This window comes from Muscardinus avellanarius (assembly GCF_963383645.1).
Source record: "Muscardinus avellanarius genome assembly, chromosome: 11".
NCBI lineage: Eukaryota > Metazoa > Chordata > Mammalia > Rodentia > Gliridae > Muscardinus > Muscardinus avellanarius.
The window spans coordinates 75,971,307-75,995,326 of NC_137797.1; the positions used below are offsets into that span (position 1 = coordinate 75,971,307).

The 24,020-nt window shown below is 39.9% G+C and overlaps 1 protein-coding gene across 2 annotated transcripts in view; it reads right to left on the minus strand.

The window, feature by feature from the left end:
* ANO6 (anoctamin 6) overlaps positions 1-24,020 on the minus strand; it is a gene marked incomplete at both ends in the record, with an annotated part of 205,141 nt that overhangs the window by 24,693 nt on the left and 156,428 nt on the right. For both annotated transcript variants that reach the window (XM_080705450.1, XM_080705449.1), the window contains 6 exons: positions 7,794-7,891; positions 8,096-8,265; positions 9,482-9,710; positions 10,465-10,542; positions 13,446-13,588; positions 21,462-21,522. In XM_080705450.1, coding sequence (XP_080561576.1) covers positions 7,794-7,891; positions 8,096-8,265; positions 9,482-9,710; positions 10,465-10,542; positions 13,446-13,588; positions 21,462-21,522 — 779 coding nt within the window. The remainder of the gene's footprint in view (positions 1-7,793; positions 7,892-8,095; positions 8,266-9,481; positions 9,711-10,464; positions 10,543-13,445; positions 13,589-21,461; positions 21,523-24,020) is intronic.

The window sequence follows — 24,020 nt, forward strand, 5'->3', positions numbered from 1 at the left end:
ACTTATCAAAATGACAATGGCTACTATTTTATTTTCAAACCTCTTTTTAATGCAGGAAGTTTAATATTTAAAAGATATTTTCCTTCATTTGATTAACTTTGTTTTTCTTTACTTCCCTGTTTTGAAATAGTCTTTCTGGTATGCAAATCATCAGTAGAAATAAAATAAAAACATAGTGTGTGCGGTACAATACATATGCTATGGAGAAAAATAAAGCAGGGCATGGGTTCATGTTTGTGCATGGGGAGGATGGGGACTGAAAAGGGACCTTACTGAATTTACTGAAAAGGGTCTTGCTGTTCAAGGCTGCTGGTTAGAGGTAGGGTCTGAGATCTCCACTGTGAGGATTTGGATGTTTTTAACTCTGAGAGACGTGAGGAACCCTTGGAAGTATTCAGCAGAAAAGTGACATCATTTGAAATAAGTCTCATTAGACAACGTAAGACTCTATATAAACTGATCAACTTAAGGACCAAAAAAGTAAAAGGCTTGATGAAGGTCTTGGTGAAGACCACATTGCAAGCCCAACACGGTGGTGTATGCCTGTAATCCCAGTACTTGGGAGGCTGACCAGGAGGATCACAGGTTTGAGGACCACCTTAGCAACTTAGCATGACCCTGTTTCCTTATAAGAAAATAAAGTAGAGATGGGGATATAGCTCAACAGTAGAATGTTCCTGGGTCCAATCCCTATTCATTCTCATTCTCTCATATTTCTCTTTCATATTCCCCCACCTTCCTTCTCTCTCCCCCCTCACACACACGCACACGCACACGCACGCACCAATATTGCTAAGCTAGGACAAACAGATCTGCCCAGTGCTGTGTCCCCACAGAGCTATCTATGCTTTCTTTTTCTCTCTCAAAACCTTGTGGCCTAGATAAATGTTTCTCTTCTTATTTTCTGGTACTGGGGGTTGAACCCAGCAGCATTCTACCTCCAAGATCTACCCCTAGCCCTTTTAATTTTGAAACAGGATCTCACTAAGTTGCTGAAGGTCTTATTAAGTTGTTTAGGCTAGCCTCAAACCTGTGTTCCTCCTGCCTCAGCCTCCCAAGTACTAGGATTACAGGTGTGTACCACCACACTCCACTTGTTTCTCCCCCCCCCCCTTTTTTGGTGGTGGTACTGGGGTTCCTGGAAGCCCTTCTACCTCTGGGTTACACTCCCAGACCTATTTTTATGTTTTTATTTGGAAACAGGGTTTCTTAAGCCAGCTCAGCTGGCTTCGAACCAGCACGATTCTCCTGTCTCCGCCTCCCAAGCGCGGGGATTACAAGCATGCGCCACCACGCCCGGCTTGTTTCTCCCTTTTTAATAAAATTTTTCTCCAAAAACGAATATGACTTGGCAGTAAGATGAATATGCACTGATAGCATAAAGTACTATTGCCCCTTCAAGCAACAACTGGCTTGTGTTTTACTTTTGGAGTTCAATAAAAGAGACGTAACAAGAAGAAACCACATGGAGTACACACATGACAACTGGCTAAGCTTTGGCCGACTAAACGACATGTTTGTATGGATTTCAGATTCTGACAAAGTGAGAATATTATGAAACTATTCAGACAGTTGCTGCAAGAAAACCACACAGACTCCCCCACCCCTTCTTCATGTGCACACATTACTTGTGGCTGTTGATTCCAGCACTGACTTTCCTTGATCCCTGGGCTTACTCTGGGGCAATGCTCTACCTACAGAACATGCCCGTCTTCGTGCTCTTTCCCCATCTCTTTCTCATCAATGGCATCAGGGATGTATCAGGAAGCCGGAGGGAGTGGAAGAGATCTGGACTCAGCCCTGAATCTGTTTTACTTTGGTAAAGTTAGGAGAAAATGGAGTGATAAAACACACACTGTCCAGGGCTGCTGTCAGGATTAAGTGACTTTGAACAAAGGGTCTAGCACATTTCCTAACCCAACATAACCCCTACATGGGACTTCCTGTTGGCCAACATAGGCTACACTGGCTGAGGCTGACTGAAAACAGAGCCTCTGTCATTTGGAATCTTGGCTTGGGGCCACCAGAACACCTGGGCCAGTGCTTCTCTCTTTGGTACTCAGAAGAAAGATATGGAATGCTTACTAACAGTGCAGCTTCCTATATAACTCCACCAAAGGATCTGAGGAATGCTCTAGAATCTATAGTTCTGCAGCCATTCCAATGGCCTTGTAACACAGGTGGTTCTGAGGACCATGTACGTCTGCCATCCTTCATGACACCCAACTGAGATTACTAGGATTAGTTTCTACTGGTTCAGTTTTTGCTCTGCTCCAGACTCAGCCTCGTCTGAACCATGAAAAAAGGGGTGCTTTCCTGTCTGGGTCCTCAACCAATCATAATTTAAATTTGGGATGAAACTTTTGTCCTGCTGCATTACTATATACTAAGCTATAATTTCCTTTATCTTGAAATATTTCACAAGAACACACTTTCCTGATGCTTCCCTCTTCCGTGCTTGTCCCCCTATGCACACTGGCTCTCACTCTAAGTCTTTCTGACTAGCTCAGCCTCTTGTTCAGCCCTCCAGAGCTGAGCCACTCATCTTCAGTAGTAATCTGTTCTCTGTAGACCTGAGTCATTTGGGTTTTCTATTAGACTGACTCTAATGCAGGATTTTCAATCTTGCTTGCACATGAGAATCAGCTATAGAAATTTAAAAAACACACCAGATACTCTTTCCCTGGCAAAGGCTAGAAGGAGGATAATGATTACAAAATAGTTTCCATAGAAAATTACCATTTACATTAATATAATCTCATCATAAGTCACACTTTATTAATTACATATTTATGAAGTAAGTATTTAGACCTTATTTTCTCTTGGCCTTTCCTATATTACATTTAATCCACCTATGAAAGATAGTCACCATTTCTGTTGAGAATATTCTACAGTGTTTTTACTTAGTAATTTTTAAATACAAGCATCTCTTACTGTCTGAATCTAGTGGTGTTTAATCATTGAAGAAAACAGAAAATACAGAAAGAAAAAAAATTACAGTCATCTACTCCCTCAATACCAAAGAATATCAATACCACAGGCATTCTGGAGGTTTAACCATTTTCTTTAACAGATTATCATAAAATTATCTTCAGGGTAATTTGCTTAGCATTGGAATTATACTTTGCCTATTGTCATTCCCAAGAATGCCTCAAATATCAAAATACCAAGCAGCAATTGGAAAGCCAAAGGGCTCTGAACTTGTTCTCTGGGTCCAATTCTGTAAGTCACTGATGTTTTGTATTTGAAACACACGAGGAGCATTCGTTCAGTGGTTCACACCAAGCGCATGCTCTAAGCTAGGAACTAGCCCTGAGACCCCACAGGGAACTGGGCCATTAGTGCCAGCCATGCTGCTGTCCTTCTTCCAAGAATCCTGATCAGGGAGTGTGGGCCCAAAGGAGGGAGAGAGGATGAATAAGGTAGATTTCTTGTGAATTTCACTATGTTCCTTTTGATGCATTAACATGATATGAAAATAACAGCTAACTTCTAAGGCTTTTCTCTCCCATTCTGTTTTTGTAATGGATATAGTTGTGGGTAGCAAGGGTGCCTGCTATATCATTGATATGTTAGGATTTTGTGTGGTGAAAAAAAAAAAAAAAGAGACATGCGTGGTGGTGCATGCTTGTAATCCCAGCATTTGGGAAAAGGAGACCAGAGGATCACAGTTCGCAGACAGCCTCAGCTACTTAGTAATGCCCTTCACAGCTCAGTGAGGCCTTGCTTCAAAAATAAAAAGACTTAAATAAAAATAGGGCTGGAGGTGTAGCTCAGAGGTACAGTGCCCCTGGGTCCCATCCCTGGTACTAGGGCAAAAAAAGAAAAAAAAAGAAAAGAAAGCAAAAAAGAAATCTACTGGCACCTACACAAAGAAGTCACTCTCTAGTTTGGATAACACTTAGTATTCCCAGTTTCCAACTATAGGAAGATAATTTAAAACAGACTGAATAAATATTTTAAGTCAGGAGTAGAAATATCTAAAGGTCACTATGATTTTTAACAATGGACTGACTTGAAGTGAAACTATAAACAGGCCATAGGTACTATACTTTCCTTTATCTTGAAATATTCATTTGGACAAATTTCATTTCCTATGAATTTCCCAAAACTATTTTAGGAAATACACTCTTCCCTCTAATTTTTCAAATTGGAATAGTCCCCTGCCAACCAATTAGTTATCAAAACTTAGTATTAATCTACTTAGTTCACAAAATACTTTTTAGTAATCTAATAATGAGTTAAGACTTTTCTATATTTTATATATTTATTTTCAAATAGAAATAAACAATATTTTTGTGCATGACCTACTTTTACTTATCTGAAAAAATCTGAATATGAACTCAATGAAAGTAAAGGTTGCTTTCTTCCCAGTAGGATTATAAAATATTAATGTCAGTGCTAGAGCCAGAATCCTATTCTGGCATGTAGGGGCTGAGGGGGAAAGAGAAGGAGTGTCTTTGTTTAGAGAAAGTCGCTGCTGCTCACACTGATAATGGAGGAGGAAGAAATCTAGAAGGAGGCAGTGAAACTCAGTCAGCTAGCTGCTCTGTGAAGAGCATGAACAGAAACCTGGTGATGGGGAGGAAAAGAAGGAAAATTAGGGGAAGGAGGAAAAAAAGAGGGAAGTTGTATGTGAGGGGGTGAGGGAAACAGTGTAGAATGGCAGGAGGCTGACAAAAGAAGGATGACAAGTTTAAAATAATAAAACACCTCAAATGCATGATAGGATAACAACTTTTTTTTTTTTTTTTTTTTTTTTTTTTTTTTTTTTTTTTAGGAAGAATGAAGAGACATTTCACAAAAGAAGAGATACAAATGACCAATAAACACATGAAAAGATGTTCAACATCACTAGCCATCAGGGAGATGCAAATCAAAACTACACTGAGATTCCATCTAACCCCAATCAGAGTGGCAAACATGAAGAAATCAAACAACAACAATTGCTGGTGAGGATGTGGGGAAAGAGGAACTCTCTTACACTGTTGGTGGGAGTGCAAAGTAGTTCAGCCACTATGGAGATCAGTATGGAGATTCCTTAGAAAACTGGGAATAGATCCACCATTTGATCTGGCTATACCACTCCTGGATATCTTTCCAAAGGGGTTGAAATTGGAGAACTACGTTAACATATGCATACCCATGTTCATAGCAGCACAGTTTGTAATAGCCAAAATATGGAACCAACCTAGATCTCCATCAACAGATGAATAGATTGCAAAATTATGGGAAATACACACAATGGGATTCTATTCAGCTATAAAGAAGAATAATAGCATTTGCAAGAAGATGTAAGGAACTGGAGAACATTATGTTAAGTGAGATTAGTCAAGCACAGAAAGAGAAGAGACATATGTTTTCTCTAATATGCCCAAGCTAGGGAGTAGTGGTAAGGACTCCAGATGATGGAGGGGAAATCTCAGCAAGGCTAGAATTGAAGGATAGGAGAGGAAGAAAGCTGAGGTTGTTCAATGGAGGAGCTACCTACGAATATGTGTAATAGTATAAATATAACATGGTTAACCTGGACACTCTCTATTGGGGGGGGCAATAAGCACAATGTAAATGTACACCATTCTCAATATGTTCCACTTATAAAAAAAAATAAAAATTAAAAAAAGAGGTGGTTTTTAAAGTTTCAAAATGTGAGTTGGGTTTCTGTCTTAATGCCCCAAACATTAACAAAGCATGCCTGTGCATGTCGTTTTGGAGGCCATGGGACAGGGGCTGTGAGTACTCTGCATTTGGGTTGGCATGGAATAGAGAAGAGTGGCAAAAGATAAGAGATGGCAGCAGAGGGGGATGGCAAATGTCTCATGAGAGCAGAAATTGTCTTTGAAAAATATGTGTGGTAGACAGAACAGTGATCTTCCCAAAGATGATTCCTCCTGACCCACAGAACATGAGCTAGGTTACTTGGCAAAGGGGGATTAAGGTTTCTAGTTAGCTGATTTTGGTACAGGGAAAGCATCCTGGATGATCCAAGTGGATACAATACGATCACAAGGGTGATTAAAAAAGGAAGAGGGAGGCAGAGAAGGGAGAATGAGAGGAAGTCACATAAGAAGGGTTGGAGGCATAAAATACTGTTAGCTTTGAGGTGAAGAAAAGAGGTCACAAGCCAAAAGTCACGAGTAGCCTCTAGAAGCTGAGAAGGGGGAAGAGAGAGATTCACCTACAGGCCTTCAGTAAGAAACATACCCTGGGAGTCTGCACTGGGAAAGTGGACAGAGAGTTGGTGGGCACATACACAGGGGGCTCTCGGGAACCGGGCCACAGCGAGTAGAGTTACCAGATACTATTTCCATATGAAGCTGAACATGGCAGGAGAAGAGAACTATATGTCCGATTCCTTCATTAATGCCCAAGTAGGTATCAGACCAGGATTGCCAAGGCTGAGGCAGATCAAGAAACTGCTCAGAGAAGCCCATTGAAAAAAGGTAAAGCAAAAGGAAGCTAATTTGAAAAACAGGAAGAAGAGCTTAAAAGAACAAGCGAGACATGGCATTGCGTTGAAGAACATACTAGGCTCTAAAAACAGGGTTTGCTTTGCTCTAAAAGATGGGATATGAAAGTGGTCAGGCTCTTGGCAAGAGTTCCTCTCAACGTCAAAATAGGAAAAAGTGCCATTAGGCATGAAACATTATATTAAATGCTAAGCAGAAGAAAAATCAGAGCTACACAACAAATCAAGTGGAAGAGAAAGCTGCAGAACAATTCTGAATATGATTTAGAAGTAAGCAAGACGAAATGAATATGGAATGAGATCTTAAAAAAAAAAAATCAATAAGCCTGTCAACAATTGGGTACCTAGAAGAATATTCAGGTTTACAGGGAGACATGGTAATGGTTAAGGCCTGAAGAAGAGACTAAAGAGGAAGAGAGAGAGAAAAAAAGAACAGGATAAAGATGAATACAAGAGTGAAGATTTTAAGTGTACTGTAAAAAACCATAAATACTGACTAGTCATTGAAGAGAAGAACATCTGTTTTATATTTGGTATAGAATAGCCTATGAAGATAAAGAAGACCTATCGTAAAATTGCCCAGGACCAACTTCCACAGATCATGAATAATCTTAAATATAGATCTTTATTTGCAAAAGGGAGAGAAAAAAATAAGAATAATTTTGAAGATTAAATGAGATATAAAGCTCGTAATACAGAGTGCTACTAAGAATTCAATATATCACTATTAATGACTTATATGTATAATATAAAAGGAAGGGTGGAGGATGCTGTGAGATGTAGAGATACATAGTTCACAGCACTAACAAGGGCTCTCTCAAAGGCCACAAATGACAGCTTAAGGGGTATAACTATGGCAGGTGGGGATTTCCATTAAATATTAAAAAGGCTGTATATAATTATTCAGTACTTTATATGTTTAAACTGTCAGTTGAACTATCTTGTCTGGGGACCTTTGTTTTTTTTTTTCCCCCTCAGTATTAGGGATTGAGCCCCGGGGAATTCTAACTCTGAGCTAGACCTCCTAGTCCTATTTTTTTATTCTTTTTTATTTTTGAAACAGAGTCTCACTTAATTGCAGAGGAACTCACTAAATAGCTGAGGCTGGTTTTGAACCTGCAATCCTCCTGTCTCAGCCTCCTAAGTATCGTGATTACGAGCATGTGTCACCACACCTTGCTTCTGGGGACCTTTAATAATACACATTAATCCATTTTAGAGAAGGATGGGCATGCAGCTATGTGGCTATATAGATAAGTTACTGGGATAGATGGATTGTCCTAACCTCTATCCTGTTACTCAGGCTACAATATCTGATACTCACGGAAGTAATACTTCTTGTATGTTATTCCAGATTGCTTTTCCTCCCATGATTATTGTCAGCTGAGTAGTCAGTTCAAGGAGACAGCCACCTGGGTCACACTGGAATGTTAAAAAGAAAATCTCATTTTGATGATAGATGGGTGTAACTTGGACTATAGTCATTTTTTTTCCTGCCATCTGTTCTACCTAGGCTTAAAAAATTATAAGGAAGATACAATGAAGAGACTACCATGTATTAAATAACTGAGAGAAAAAATATTTGGCAGCTTCAACCATAAAGAGAAAATGATTTTATTGTCATACCTCTTCATTCCTATACTTTCCCAGCCAATACACTGGGTCTCCAGGATAGCCCACAAATTTGCCCTTAAAGAATGCTATGTAGAAGCATGATGAATAGTAGTTGACGAATTGGAATAAAAACATCTTCATGGTGAGGCTATTCTCATAGGCAGTCTGGGTCCTCGGGAGCTCTGTAGTTAAAACAGGAGATTTTTAAAATCGTGGTGAACAGCTTTGAAGCTCTAATCAAAGACACTGATACATGAGTTAACATGTTGAAAGAAAATACAATTCACACTGTTTTCATTTAAGTTGTTTTCAATTGCTTAATATAGCCAGTGTGTTAATTCCAAGTTTGCACACTGTTATGAGTTCTCACATGAATGCAATATCCTGCGTGGCAAAAAAAAAAAAAAAAGAATGTGTGTGTGAGAGTGTATTTACATATATATTTAAATATACTTATATATTTTTTGAACTACTTAAAGTTTACAAGTACTATGTAGTCAAATGGGAAAGAACTGTTTTAAGTATAAACTAAAAGATACTATTATTATTACTTTTTGGTACAAGAGAATGGATCCAGAGGCTTTCTATCTCTGATCTACACCCCAGCCCTTTTAAAAAAAATTATTTGTTATTCTGAAACAGGGTCTTATTAAGTTGCTAAGCGTTTTGCTGGGATGCTGAGGCTGTCCTCAAACCTGTGATCCTCCTGTCTCAGCTTCCAAAGTACTGGGATTACAGGTGTGAGGCCACAGTAAGGAAGTCTGTTGAAGAAAACAAAACAAGGTGCATATGGGGAAAACAAAACAGGTCACTCCTAGTTTGGACTCCAAGTCAGTTTAATGGTTTTTTAGATGATCACTTAGTCCACTCAGAAAGTGACCCAGATGTATGCAGGGTGTGGGAACACTTAACTGGCAACCAAGCAGCAGCTGCCTAGGATCCGAGCCAGAGAAGAAACCCTTATTGCAAAAGGCAGCGCTGACTAGGATTATATTAATAGGAACAGCGCAATTGCTGGTCCTCTCAGCAAAGAGCACACTGCCACTGGAATCATGACCCTATTCCACTTATTTGCAACAAAGAGACTATTTACTTTCAATAGTGGAGAACACAATCTAATGTCATTGAAAATATTATTCAGCACTGATCTGTCGACACAGAGCTTAGACACTATAATGACTGTCATTTCTTTGTCCCTTTTGTTAATACAAAGCTGTTGATAAAACAATGCATTTCCCATACAGGCCGGAGAAAATATGTTTACACTTGAAAATTTCTAGAAATCGTAACCTACAGGAATCAAAATGGTTTAAAAGATCTAGCCTCTACCTTTCCCAGGTTCTAAAGAAAGATCTCAGAAATTGTGCAAGCAAGACCTTACTGTAAGGGGATCCTTACCGAAGTTAGTAATCATGATGGCCACTTTTTCATAGATGGTGTTCAGAATCATGATGATGATAAAGCTGATGATGGAAGCGGTGATGGACGTGGCCGTCTGGGGAGTCAGGTACTTCTGGATTGGGTCCGCCGTCCCATTGATGTTCGTGGGAAGTTTGGCAGAAAACACGATGAACACTGAGAGCCTATAGACGATGATCCCAATAACTGAAGCGATGATCAACAGGATCTTGAAAGTACAGTAAACAGCAGTGTGAGAGTCACTGGAAACCAGAGCTTTAGTGTTAAAAATTGGACATACTGCCTTTTTATCTTATATGATTTTTAAAGACCTCTTTTTTATTAATTAATTATTTATTTATTTTTGTGGTACTGAGGGTGGAACCCAGGGGCTTTTCTACCTCCGGGCTATACTCCCAGACCTATTTTACACTTTATTTGGAAACAGGGTCTAAGTTGCTGAGAGCTTCACTAAGTAGCTAAGGCTGGCTTTGAACCTGTGTGATCCTCCTGTCTCAGTCTCCCAAACGCAGGGATTACAAGTGTGCACCACCACGCCCCACTAAAGACCTCTTTTATGTCTTTTGGTAGTTTTTATGGTTTTCCATTTTTGTAGTTCCTATTATCTTTTTGCTTATGATATTTCTTGATATTTTATTTTGACTGCTGGTGATGGAAAATTTTAGAATTCTTAATGCTTTCCATTTGGTCTCTTCACCAGAAACTAGAAAATCCTAAACCAATGGTTTAATTTAAACAAATGAGGTAGAAGGAACTGGAAGAACCACTGAAGGCAGATAAGATATTTTGAAACTGAGTTACTCCAGGTGGTGACTAAGTAGCTCTCTGGAAGTATCTTTATGATGCCATATTGTTTCTAGGCTTGGCTTTTAATTTCCTTGATATTTACAATGAGGAACTGAAAAAACTGTTATGCAATAAATTTTGAAAATTACTAAAAAAATTTTGTCACAAATTCTTACCCAGAAAAAGACAGCACTCGCACAGAGGGTTACTCGTAAACACTTTCCCCAGGCAGTGAAGGGAATACGCTCTTCTTCCTAATTAAAAGAAAAAAGTGTAGTCAATCAAGGGGATTACAATTATTATTCTTCTATTAGTAAATCTCAAGCTTAATTTTTTTAAAAAAGTTAGTTTTTAAGTATAATCTCCTTGCAATTGCACATTTTTAAAAATAGTAGGAGGGGTCGACCTTCATGAGAGGAGACACCTTGCGCCACATCTTGCTGGGGGAGGTACCTTACAGGGACGTTTACAACATCAGAATCAGAATTACGTAAGCAAGATGGAGGTCATGGGTATAAAAAGTCCTATCCACGTGCTGTATCTTGGGGTGGTGAATTGGCCTGGACCACCCCCCATGCCATTCTGGCATGGGGCTGTAACTATCTTCTGTATTTCTATCTTTATTTCTTTTTCTGTTTTTTTTGTTTTGTTTTGTTTTTTTTGTTTGTTTGTTTCTTTGGGGAGTTTTTGGGGAAATTATTCCCAGGGGTCTAACAAAGATCCCTGGGACAGTTTCCCAAAAAGTAACACAAAGATAACCACTATTAAAATGTTGGCATATAATAAATAAATAAATAAATAATAATTTCAAACAGACACACAAAATATATACAGTGTTTGTTTTAAAATGTTTTTGGGCAGCATGAATATGAATAGTAAACTGTGTATCTGCTGTGAGCATAGGCATTTGGGCATCAGACAGTGCCGCGCTGCGAAGCCGACGTTCCTGGGCTTGTCTTAGCGTTCAGAAGTGACGGCGATGACAGAGCAGGGCCCAGGTAGTGCAAAGAGTTTCATGGGTGTCTATAAATCCGGATATTGGATGTGTTCTTTGGTTGAACTTTATATATTAACTTGGTAAAACTTTAGAGAATTTCCATTTTATAGCTTTTAAGAATATATTTAGATTTTTGTTTGTTCTGTGGTGCTAGGGATTGAATCCAGGAGCATTCCACCTCTGAGATACACCCCCAGCCCTATTTCATTTTTTCTTAGGAAACAGGGTCTTGCTAAGTTGCTGAGACTGGCTTCAAACCCGAGAGCCTCCTGTCTCAGCCTCCCAAATACTGAGATGACAAGCAATGCACTATCTCACCTGCCTTATAATTAGATTGTTAAGAAAAAGAAATCAATACGTGTCATGATTTACCTGGATTATAAGAGCAGCAACACTTTAACAATAGCTGCAAATACTTACATAGCATTTACTCTATACTAGGTAATACTCTAAGTGGGATCTAAACCTAAACTCAATCCTTCCCACAAGAATGTAGAAGCAACTCTTATTATTTCCATTTTATAGGTGAGTAAACTGAGGCACAGAAGTTAAATGATTTTTCCAAGATCACTGAAGCAGTGAGCTGCTGTGTTCACACCTGGGCTCAGACAGTCTCAATTCCTGAGACTTCACTATCAGGCCATAGGCCTCTTTAAACCAGTGCAGGATATATAAGCAACAGAAGTGAAATGAGGAAAAAAGATAAAGAAAAATGAGCTGTTATTTGCAATTTCTTACAAGCAACATTTCAATGGAAATTTGACAAGTTTATTAGTTGGCAATTGTAAATATAAAAATTGGGCTGAGCATGGTTGTGTGCACCTGTAATCCTTGGGAGGCTGAGACAGGAGGACTGTAGACTTGAGGCTAGCATCAGCAACTTAGTGAGACCCTGTTTCAAAATAAAAAAATACGAAGGGCTGAAGAGTATAACTTAGAGTTAGAATGCCCCTGTATTCGATCCCAAGTACCAATAAACAAACGAACACCCCAAACACCCCCCCACATGTAGGTTTAAGTGACCAAATTGTCTTTTCTTTAGTATTTTTCTATGTTGCTGATACTATAAGCTTTCATTTTTCAGTACCCAAAACACTTTATGCCCCTATAATTTTGTTTAATTTTCAGCTTTCCTTTCTGAATCTATGACCTTTCAACAACACGTGCTTTGACCCTGTCTTCTCTAGTAAAATGTGGTAACTATTCATAACAGGGCTTATTCGAGACTTGTTATACTGTAAAAGACAAATGTCACTTATTCATAATTGAACATCACTTTTTACATTTATAACATGGGGAAGTTGAACTGTTCCCCCAGCCCCCAGTCCCTTATAGTGCCAATATTCTGTAAATCTGTGATTCAATTTGTGAACTCTATAGCTGGGGACATTCTCAGCGGCTGTCAGTGAAAGCATTTTCTTTCCAAGAGCTATTTGTATTCTGAACCTACTGTCCTTATGCTGATGAATGCAAGGACAATCAGCTCTAAATTTCCTGTGTTGATGGAAAGAAGCAATAAGAAGGTTCCAAAATCACCTTTTTCAGAGGTTTTCAAATATATATCGAGAGATCTATAGTTTTATTTTATTTTTTGTAGCAGTAGTGGTAGCCGCAAATCTTCCTTTCCAATTGATATAAAATGTTTACACAGTGCCTGGACATAGGGGGACCCAAGCCTATGTTCCCCTTCCTCAGCCATCCTTTTTCCTGACTTTAGACTAAGAGCCGCATTGTTTTGTGCACATCCCTGCCAGAAGGTGGAGCAGTGACTGAGGCTTAGTGCAAGATAAAGGGGCAGCTAGTTTAGGATGAATTTAAGTAGGGACTATAATAAAGGTGCAGGTGAAAAATTGAGAATCAACTATAAAAAAAAGTGCATCTTTCCTTGTATGTCTATTTCAGAGTTTAATGGGGGAATTTTTACTGAGAACCATATTTGTCTTCTATGTCTACTATTCCTTGCACCATTCCTTCATTGTGGCCACACATTAGAATCACCTGAGGAGCTCCAAAAAAATCCCTATCCCCTAAACCCACTCAGGCTACTAAGTATCCTAAGAATATGTAATGATTGGACACAGGCATCGATAGTTTTTTACCTCCATGGCTGAGAACCACTGCAATAAACACTAAATTGCATCTAAACAGAGTCCTCTTTACCTGAGTAATCTCGTTTATCACCACGCGATTACACTGGGCTTCATATTCTGGCCGGGGTTGTTCTTCTTGCTGTAACTCAACAGTGTCCCATTCATACTCCAGTTCTGCTTGGCGCCGCTTCCAAAACTCCAGAAACAAGGTGACTAACGAGGGAAGAGAAGAGCGTTACGTGAGTCTTTAATGATGAGTGATGTCTCAGGGATGCATGCTGACATGCATTCTGTTTATGTGAAACAGAATATAACTCATGGGTGATACTAATATTAAAAGGGAGAAAAAGATCTTATGGGAAGCAATGATTTACACAATTACAGAAGGAACCATAGCTTATGGGAAGGTTATAATGTGACAATCAGAAGACAGTAACTAGAGCTCTGCCACCTGTGTTTTCTTGACCACTTAAAACACAAGTAACTAACACAAATTGAAAGCATTCAACGGTCCATCCTTCAATCCACTCTTCCCTTCATCCTTTTCTCTTTTGCTCCCTCCTTTCCTGCCTTTCTTAGAGTCTTGGGAGAAGGATATACTTTAATACTCTCCAAATAAATTAATAGTCTTTCATAGGGAAAACCTCTGTTTCTTTTAATCTTGTACTAAAAAGAAAAATTTTTAGAAATAATTTTTCAGAATTTATAACTCAAAATATTAAATAGGAACAATAAATGTTCATTGAAGATTATAGTAATCCCCTAGGCCCTTAGATATTTTGGAATCACGACTGTCCTCTTCACAAATGCTTTTCAATTATCTACTATGTGCTAAAAATAAAGAGAAACAGTATACAGTCCCTGCCTCAAGGAGCTCCTAGGTGTATGGACATGGCAAGTAAGTAGACTATTAAGAAGGCTATGACAAGAGGAAGCAAAAGTTTTCCCAGCACATGGCAAAACTTCTACCCAGTTATTTCAGGGAAGGCCTTCCCAGGGGAAGGGAACACATCAGTGAGACTTGAAATGACTTGGAGCTGACTGGGTACAGGTGGTAGTAGATGGAAAGTTACGGCCACTTCCCCTAGGGGAGCAGTGCATGAATAGGCAGGGAGGCCAGAACCAGAGACTTTCAGGACAGTGTGTAGGGTGTGATGGGAGGGTGGGGCAGCCATGTGGGAGACCTGCAGGAACCATCACAAAGGCCCCATGTGAATGAGGATTGCAACATAAAGGTGAAAGACATACTGGCAGTGATCTAGAGTGAGCTCAGAGGCTGGGAGAGCTACTGGCAGGTCCATGATGAGACTGCATCTTTGAGGGATGTTGGACAGCGACTGGAGGCAGGTATGCTAGAAGGGGCAGGAAGAGGTTACAAATGCCAGCCAGGTTTCTGTCTTGAGCAATATCCTCAATTCTAGTTCAGGAGTGCAGTGGGAGGAGCAAGTCAGAGAGGGAAGATAACTAGCTCAATTACCACCAGGTAGGTGCCTGCGGGCTGCTCAAGGAGAGAGGACCAGCAGGCAGGTGTCCAGTCTAGAATGCAGGGGAAGATCTGGGCTGAGCCTATAACTCTCACTGTTTGAAGTGTCAGCCAGGCCTGACTTTGAGTGGATGAGATCACTAACTGGCGTATATGTGGAATGTTTGTTCTTACCCTGGCTGCACAGGAGAAATACTTTGAAAAATGCTAAGCCCAGGCATTACCCCTGAGATTCTGAGTTAATTGGTCTGAAATGGGGCCTAAGCATAATTTTTTTGTTTGTTTTTAACTGTAGCAAGCTGTGTGGGTTGAGACTTACTAGAGCAGAATGTGAAGGGAGCTGGAAAGCCTCCTGCAGACTCTGCACGGGTAGCCTGGGAGGTAGGAGGAAACCTCAGGACCTGGCTGTGTGCAACATGAACCTAGCACTCCACATTGGCACAATGGAAACACTTAAAAGCATCTGCTTCCCAGCCTGTTTTCACTACTACATCTCCGATAAAAGGAGTTAGAGAGGATGGAATCAGGTTCGAGTTGTTGTGTGTTGTGTGCAGAATTGCCTGCCACTGAGACGCATCCCAGGCCTTTGTCCCTGGTCCCTGCCCTTAAGGACTGGAAAGGCACTGCCTCTTTGTCATCAGGATGAAAACCTTAAGGGTAAAAGGTAATTTTGTGGGCCATGCTGGCCTCAGGTGGTAGATACCCTTAAGAGACCCTTGCTGGGGGTGAGTCAGCAGACAAGGCAGCTTGACATGCCATCTACTGACTAAAGCTCCCTGTCCTCCTTAGTGAACAACCATAACTTCCTCCCTCAAACAGAAGGCCCTCTACTTTGATTTGCCCAAGCAGTCTACTGCTGATATTGTATATACCTCACTCCTGACGTTCTCTCAACTGTGTTCTCCCACCACAACTATACAATCATTCCAGAGACAGGTGTGCATTCCCTCAAAAAGAGCACACATTATCTCCTATGTCAACTCTTCGCCTGCTCTTCAAAATATGTATCATCCCAATCTCTACTCCTATCTAGGCTTACTCTCTATCATGCCCACAAGGATGTCACCTCAAGGAGGGCAGGGACCCATGTTCACATCTGAAACACTAGCACAGGTAGGCACTTAATGAAGGAATGCACTGAATGAACGAATTGAAGGAAACCATGCCAGAAACTGGGAGGACACCTGAGAAGTCATCCACTTGGAGGTCCTGGCCAGCACCAACTGTTCCCTGTCTGTAAAACTATCCCCTTTCCACCACGCTCACTACATCAGTCTACCTGAACTCTCAGCACACCCTGTATTTAGCAAGAAGTTGGGTAACCCAAGATGCAGAACATCCACCAGTGAGGTCACAGTCAGTTCTTAGTGCCCTGACTGCTGGGCAGAGCCTGGGGAGACAGACTGCAGGAATCACTGTGTGCACAGGCCTGTTTCACAAACTCTAAACGTGCTCTTTGAATACAACTATTTTTAAAAGGAAACTGTTATTACCTGCTTTATTACCTGCTGTGGTTTGGATATGGTTTAAGCGTATTCCCAAGGGTTCATGTTGGAAGCTTGGTCCTATGTATGACGGTGTTTTGAGGTGGCGGGACTTTTAGGAGGTGAAGCCTAGTGGAAAGCGATGAGGGCAGTGGGGCTGCTCCCTGAGAAGGGATTAAACAGTTCCCAGTTGCCAAGAGAGCAGGGCATCATAAGAGAGCAGGCCAGCTCTACCCCCACTCTGGCTTTGTCTCATCATGAGATCTCTTCCTCTTACACATGCTCCTGCTGATATGACACCTGCCATGTGACTGTCAAGGAGCCCTCACCAGAGCTGACGATCTTAATGCCATGCTCCCGATGTCCAAAACTGCGAGCCAAATAAACCTCTTTTCTTTATAATGACCCGGATTCAAGTATTTTGTTAAAGCAACAAAACACAGCACCTAGGTACCTGAAGGCATAAGTGAAACAAACTGAGACTGATCTCATAAACTTATTAAAATTGGAAGGCCAGTGGTTTTTTTATTCTTGTTACAGAAAGAAGGGTCTGTATCTATGGTAGATGAGGTAAAACCAACAAGACAGATCTGACACTTTCTATCTCATTCCTGTTTTTCACAGCTCTAAACAAAACAGTGTAATTAATTCAGCTAAGATAAATATTTTTGCATCTTTCTAAAAGCTTGATATGAATTTATTAATATACACCGAATTTTTTCATGATCCAAAGGCTGTGAACAGCCAAATCCTTGGCAGAGCTCTCCTTCCCCACTTGTCACTCTGTCTAGGGGCCTTGGGAATTTGCTTAATCCACTGAAGTGTCATTTTTCTCATCTTTAAAATCGTGTTGGTTATGCTGTATCTATCTAGCAATGGAAGATGACTCATGGAAATAAATAGCTCTTCTCACAAAAACAACACAAGCAATTCTATTCACTGCTATAAGAAAAGAACAGTGGATACTCTTTCCCCTCCTCCTTTAACTTGAACAGAAAGGTTAAAAATGCCGATGTTTACTAAATCTTGAACAATTTGTTCAGGAAGTGATCGGTTTTCCTTGTAAGCAAGAAATGGCTTGGCAAAAAATCATGACTTGTTAGCAAATCCTCATCCTCGAAGGAAAACAAGCCCCTGGGAGTTGCAGAAATGGGTGGAAACTTTGGTTTTCACTTTGCTTCCAGCCAAAGACTCTATGAGGTGTGCAGATGGTGCTGTTAACTTAGTATAATCATCCACTGTTTGGGAGTCCTCATTGGCTATGTCAGTGCTGACTTACACCACTGTGTGTACCAGACTGGGGTGACTGTACATGGTCAGGAATTCCTCCTCTGCATGTTTTCTGCAATAAGACAACTAGTAGAACCTCATCTAGTAGGGTGCGCTCAACTTCTGTTCTTTAGCAAACCACACACCATGAAACTTTCATCAATTAGACAAGGTTAAAATTATTATATAAATATATTGTAAGAGAAAAGGGAAGGTTGCTTATGTTTTTGGAATAAAAAAACACTTTTTCTTAATTTATCAGATGAAAAAAATGCCCATACACAGAAAAACAGATTCAGGTCAGTTTAGCATTGGCGGTGCTATATCCTATAATGTGTTAGAACAAGAGACATACTTTGCTAGATGGGAACTTTGTGATGAAAGTTTGCTGCTGAAGGTCAAGACTGAAGGCCTTGAAACAATTCAGACCTCAAGACTTCCTTACTCACAAAGGCTTACAAGGTAGATTGGCTTTCTCAGCCTTTATTATATGTCCCTAACTTGAAAACTAAGTTAAAAGTTACATTTCCCAGACTCTCTTGCAGCTAAGTTTCCAGATATGATTTATAAAATGCTCATCACGTGCAACTGTGTGTCAGTGAAATCCAAAATCAAATTAAATAGAGGGCAGCAGTGTGGGTAGCAATAACTGTGTTATTTTGCTGCTGTGGACCTGTACAGGTTGGAACTAACAGCTGATTTCTGACCCCCCACCCCCACCCCAAGGGCAGCTAGTTAAGCTACTGATTCCCTGGATCCTTGGTGAACCAGGTATCTGGTGTTTTTCTGGAAATGACTATGCCTCAACTAAAATTCAGTCATCAAATGTGAAAATTTAAAACTGAAGTCATACAGTCAAGAATCTGAGTCAGGAAGACTTGGGTGGAAGTAAGAAGCAACAAGGAATGGGCTGTATTCAAAACCTTTACTTCAGCCATGGGTTGTATTTGGGTCTCTACAAGTCAGTATGATTCAGTGAACTGGCTCAGTTTATAAGGTGCACATGTTTCAGGTAAGTGTAGGATTTGTACTATACCAATTTATTAATAAGGTTTTTTTACCTTCTACTTTTATAATTTCCAGGGAGAAGTAAAGTAAGTGGCATATGCATCTGGACACAAAGAGATGAAGAGGAATGTGGTGGTGATGATATGATAACAAAAACCCCACATGAGCCTCCTTTCTATTCAGTTCTGCAATTTCACACTTTCTGTAATGAGGTCACAGCAGTTGTTCTCATAAGGCAGAAGCAACAAAGAAAGCAATATAAAGCACTTAAGGAGTGCCCAGCCAAAAAATTTGCTTTATTTAAAATGTCTTCTTTGAGTTGGGCGTGGTGATGCACAGTTGTAATCCCCGCACTTAGGAGGCTGAGACAGGAGGATCGCACAGGTTCAAAGCCAGCCTCAGCTACTTAGTGAGGCTCTCAGCAACTTAGTGAGACCCTGTTTCCAAATAAAGTGTAAAATAGGTCTGGGAGTACAGCTCAGAGGTAGAAAAGCCCCTGGGTTCCACCTCCAGTACCACACAAATAAATAAATAAATAATAAAAATAAAATATCTCCTTTGTTTGGGGAAATTAGCTAATGTTAGTATATCGAGGTCAACAGATGTGTTAGAATCTTAAGATTACAAGTCAGCACTGAAACTATGGTTAAAATAACAGCTGAAAGTGCTGACCCAACTGTTTACCACCTAAGCTCTCACTGGGGGATAGGTAGAAATATGTTTTGGAGTAAAAAGGATATGAACATATGAATTTGAGTTTTATTCTTCTGTGTTAAATATTTGCCAGAGTGTGGTCCCCACTAAGAATGTGTTCTTTGTCTGAAAAACTTACTGGATAAGTTTGGCCACCTTATAGTTCACTTTATCCAAGAGTGGCAACTGACAACTTTAAATGGTATGAAAAATAACTGGATTGTCATGAAAAATAACTGGATTGCCTCTTCAGTGGTCCATTTGATGACCCTTCATTGTTACAACCACTGTAAAACAACAACAACAACAACAACAAAAAACAAACAAAAAAACCCTACAGCCTAGGGTGGTGGCATGCACCTATAATTCCAATACTTGAGAGGCTGAGACAGGAGGACGGAAGGTTCAAGAGCAGCCTCAGCAATGTAGCAAGACTAAAAGCAACTTAGTGAGACCCTGATTCAAAATGGAAAAAATAAAAAGGGATGGGGGTAGAGTTTAGAAGTAGAATGCTCCTGAGTTCAATCCCTTGTACCAAAAAACAAAACAATAAAACAAAAGAAAACCTTGAGCTGAGGTCACCCATCATTGTTTCTGGGAGTTGTGTGTACTGACGAGTTATCTCAAGAGACTTGAATCAGATCCTTTCCTCGCCTTTCTATCATCTGAGCTCTGTAGGTCCCTTGTTTTAATAAAATTAAGTGTCTTTGTCTCTGAAAATGAGAATTTCTTCTTCTATTAGAAAACATATTAATTAAACGTTGAAAAGTCTACATTTAAAGAAAATTCCTGTCTCATTACATTAATAATGCCGTACAAGCTGGGCATGGTGGCGCACGCTTGTATTCCCAGCATTCATGAGGCTGAGACCAGAAGATTGTGATTCCCAAACAGCTTCAGCTACTTAGTGAGGCCCTCGGCAACTTAGTGAGACCCTGCTTCAAAATAAAGAATAAAAAACAGGGCAGGGGGTGTCGCGTAGAGGTCGAATGCCCCTGGGTTCCATCTCCAGACCCGGGGGGAAAAAAAAATGTTCTACAAAGTAAATGATATAAAGTTCCTACAAACAATTTACATTCTTTAGGATTAAGTCTGTTCTACTTACTACATAGAATTTATAATTTTAAGAGTCAGACATGCTTATTAAATATTCACTTGTATGCAAGCATATATAAGAAATTTCACCCACAATCCTGATGTTGCTTCTTCCTCCTCATTCCCATGCTCCCCAAAAGTTAGGCTGGGTCACAGCTGTGGTGATCATAGCAATACAGCGTGAGCATTCCTATGTGGAGATGTGAAGTGCTCCAAAACCCGAAACTGTTTCAGTGCTGACATGATATTAAAAGTGCCTCAGATTTTGGAGCATTTTGGGATTTCAGATTTTTGGATCAGGGATGCTCAGCTGGCAAAGTCTATGCAAATATCCTCAAATCTAAAAATAAACAAACAAACAAAACAAAAAACCACTGACATTTGAGACACTCCCCACCACAATATTTGAATAAGGAATAACCAGCCTGTAGTGGCTTCTGGTAAACCATGCCTCCTGTATCCAGGCCCTCGGGTAGTCCTTTTGCCCTCCCACATTGATGCTGGCTTGGTCATACAACTTGCTCTGCCTGATGAGACGTTAGAAGATTGATGCAACCACAGGCTTAAAAATGCCTGTGCATTGGGACCTGTTGCTCTTCTTGCTTCTCTTTAGAACCCTGAAACCAGTTGGAGAATCCCAGGCTAGTATATTTGAAGATGAGAGACTGTGGAACAGAGACGAGCTTTCCTATGGAACCACAAAGACCAAACTAGGCTTCTAACTGCCAGATCATTCACACCTAGGGGAGTCACCAGCTCACTGCTGAGAGAAGCTGAGCCACGCCATGTCTGAAGAATCCTCCAGCTGATCCATATTACATGAGAAATAAGACAATGGGAAATGAGGTTTGTTGTTTTAAGCCACTACAATTTCAGGTAGATGCTTTTATAGTTAAAGCTGACCAATACAAGAGCCCGAGACTTACAAGTGAAGTTCTAAGAAAGCTTAAGTTTAGGAAATCCAAGATCCTAAAAGCAGGTAACTTTGATAACCTATAAAAAAAAACTGTATACTACTACTAAGTTCAGTGCACAACAAATGAAAATAACTTACCCCATACTCCCATAAATACGGCAAACACCAGGGTTCCAAAACTGTCAAAGATGCACAATTTCTGGAAAACAGGATAATGACATACAAATGAATCAAGTTCCTCACTTACCAGAACTCAGTAAATATGAAATACTTTGTCTATTCTATAGTCTGAAGTTCTCTGACAAGCAAATACTTGGTTTAATAATCACCATAAGTACTACATACTCAGAATTTCTCAATCTTTTAAAACAAACAGCCTTGGCTGTATTAACTAGAGTGCAGTTTCCAGTGGAATTTTGCTATATTGTGCACGCTTGTAATCCCATTGCTTGGGAGGCTGAGACAGGAGGATCGCACAGTTTTGAAGCCAGCCTAAGCTACTTAGTGAGGCTCTCGGCAACTTAGTGAGACCCTGTTTCCAAATAAAATATAAAATAGGTCTGGGAGTATAGCCCAGAGGTAGAAAGCCCCTGGTTTCCACCCCCCAGTACCACCAAAACAAAAACAAAAACAACAAAACAAAACAAAAATGGCTGCTAGGATTCCACTAAGTTTAAAGTCTCCATCAACTTTGAAAAATGGCCTCTTTTTATGAGCTATTATAGTGAATGTGAGCAAGTAGTATGGTGTATATAAGAATTAAATGCCCTCTAAGAAAGTTTTAGGTTTATGATTTGTATCTTATCATTCCCACCCTCCCCTGAGGGTAACGTCAAGCATTCCTGCTTTTCTTATTAAAAGTACAAAGCCAGGGTTTATTCAGAGATGGCTATCATCCAGGTGGCCTCTGTTCCCTCAAACCTGAGGATGGCCTTTCTATTGTTGCCAATACCTGCTTTCACTGGGATAAATGTTATACTTGTATGTAATGTTGACAAAATGTTAACTTTTGTTAATATCACAAGTACAGTTATAATGAGTTAAAATGTATCTGGCTGTTTTCACTACTGATGCTGTTTGTTCTCTTAGCTAGTACATAAATAGCCTATCTCCTTCTCTGACTTCCTATTAAATCTTTCTGTTCATTACTACTTTTCTATTAGTGAGGATTTTTACATTTTCTAAAAAATTTACAAAGATAATGGAAAAAGTGGCAAGTTTATGTTATATCTACTTTATAATAGATCATATAAAAAGTAAAGATGAAGATTGGGAAGAAAAACAAGCCAAAGGTGAAATCAAACATTTTTTAATTGTTAAAGAATAAATATCATCAAAATGGCCATTCTTCCAAAAGTGATCTACAGATTCAACACAATACCCATTAAATTACCAGGGTCATTCCTCACAGACATAGAAAAACCAGTCCTTAAATTCATTTGAAAAAACAAAAAAAACCCCCAAATAGCTAAAGTTGTTCTCAGTAACAAAAACCATGTAGAAAGAATCACAATACATGACTTCAAACTACACTACAAAACTAAAATAATAAAACAGCAGCATGATACTGGCACAAAAACAGGTACATAGATCAATGAGACAGAATAGAAGACTCAGAAAAAAATCCGCAAGCTTAAAGCTAATTGATTTTTGACAAAAGGGCAAAAAACATACACTGGGAAAAAAAGCCTCTTCAACAAATGGTGCTGGCAAAAATGGTTAACCATATGCAGAAAAATGAAAATAAACCCTACTTTCTCATCCTAAACAAAAGACAATTAGACCAGCAACTCCTTGTAAGAGGGCATAGGTCCAACACTGCAACACATAGGCACATGTAAAAGCTTTCTCAACAAGATCCCAAAGGGGTACAGAAATGGTTGAAGAGAGAATACTCAGGATGATAACAATATAATTAAGCAAGAAATTAAAGGAGGATCAAAATGTGGGATTGCATTAAACTGAAGAGCTTCTGTAAAGCAAAGGAAACTATCAAGAACCTTATCAGAGAGCTGACAGAATGGGAGAAAATTTTTGCCAACTACTCCTCTGATAGAGGACTAATATCTAGAATATACAGAGAACTCAAGAAACTCAGCACTAAGAAAACAAATGGCCCAATAAAAAAATGAGCAAGTGAACTAAATAGACACTTCACAACAACAAAAACAGCCATTTTACCACCACTGCCAGCATCACCCAGCTGTCTAAGTGGGTGACGGCATGCCTTGCACCCCCATGATGGGGAGTTAGTCCTGGATGAAGCTACCATTCCTGCCACGTGTTGTCAGTCAGGGCCTAGAAGAAAGAAAATGTCTGCCTTCTCTGCTGTGTGTCCCACGGGCCATACAGAAGCAAGAAGTAAGGGAGAAAGTAAGCAAGAGGCTTTTTTGTAAGAGCCTGGCTTAGTCTGCTGGGTAGGACGGCACAGAGAGAGCGAGGGGGCTGAGTGAAGAGCGGCTCCGAGTCGGCATGCTGAGTTACACTGAGCGGGAAAGACTAGAGGGCTGCATATGAAGGCATGGTGATTTTTAAACCAGAATCTTAAAAATGTGACTGTTTGCTATGCTTCTTGTAAAAAAAAAAAAAAAAAAAAAAAAAAAGACTAGGAATAGAACCACAGCATGACCAAACTATACCATTTCTCGATATCTCTCCAAAATAGTCATTATATTAGTGATGCATGCACATCCACAT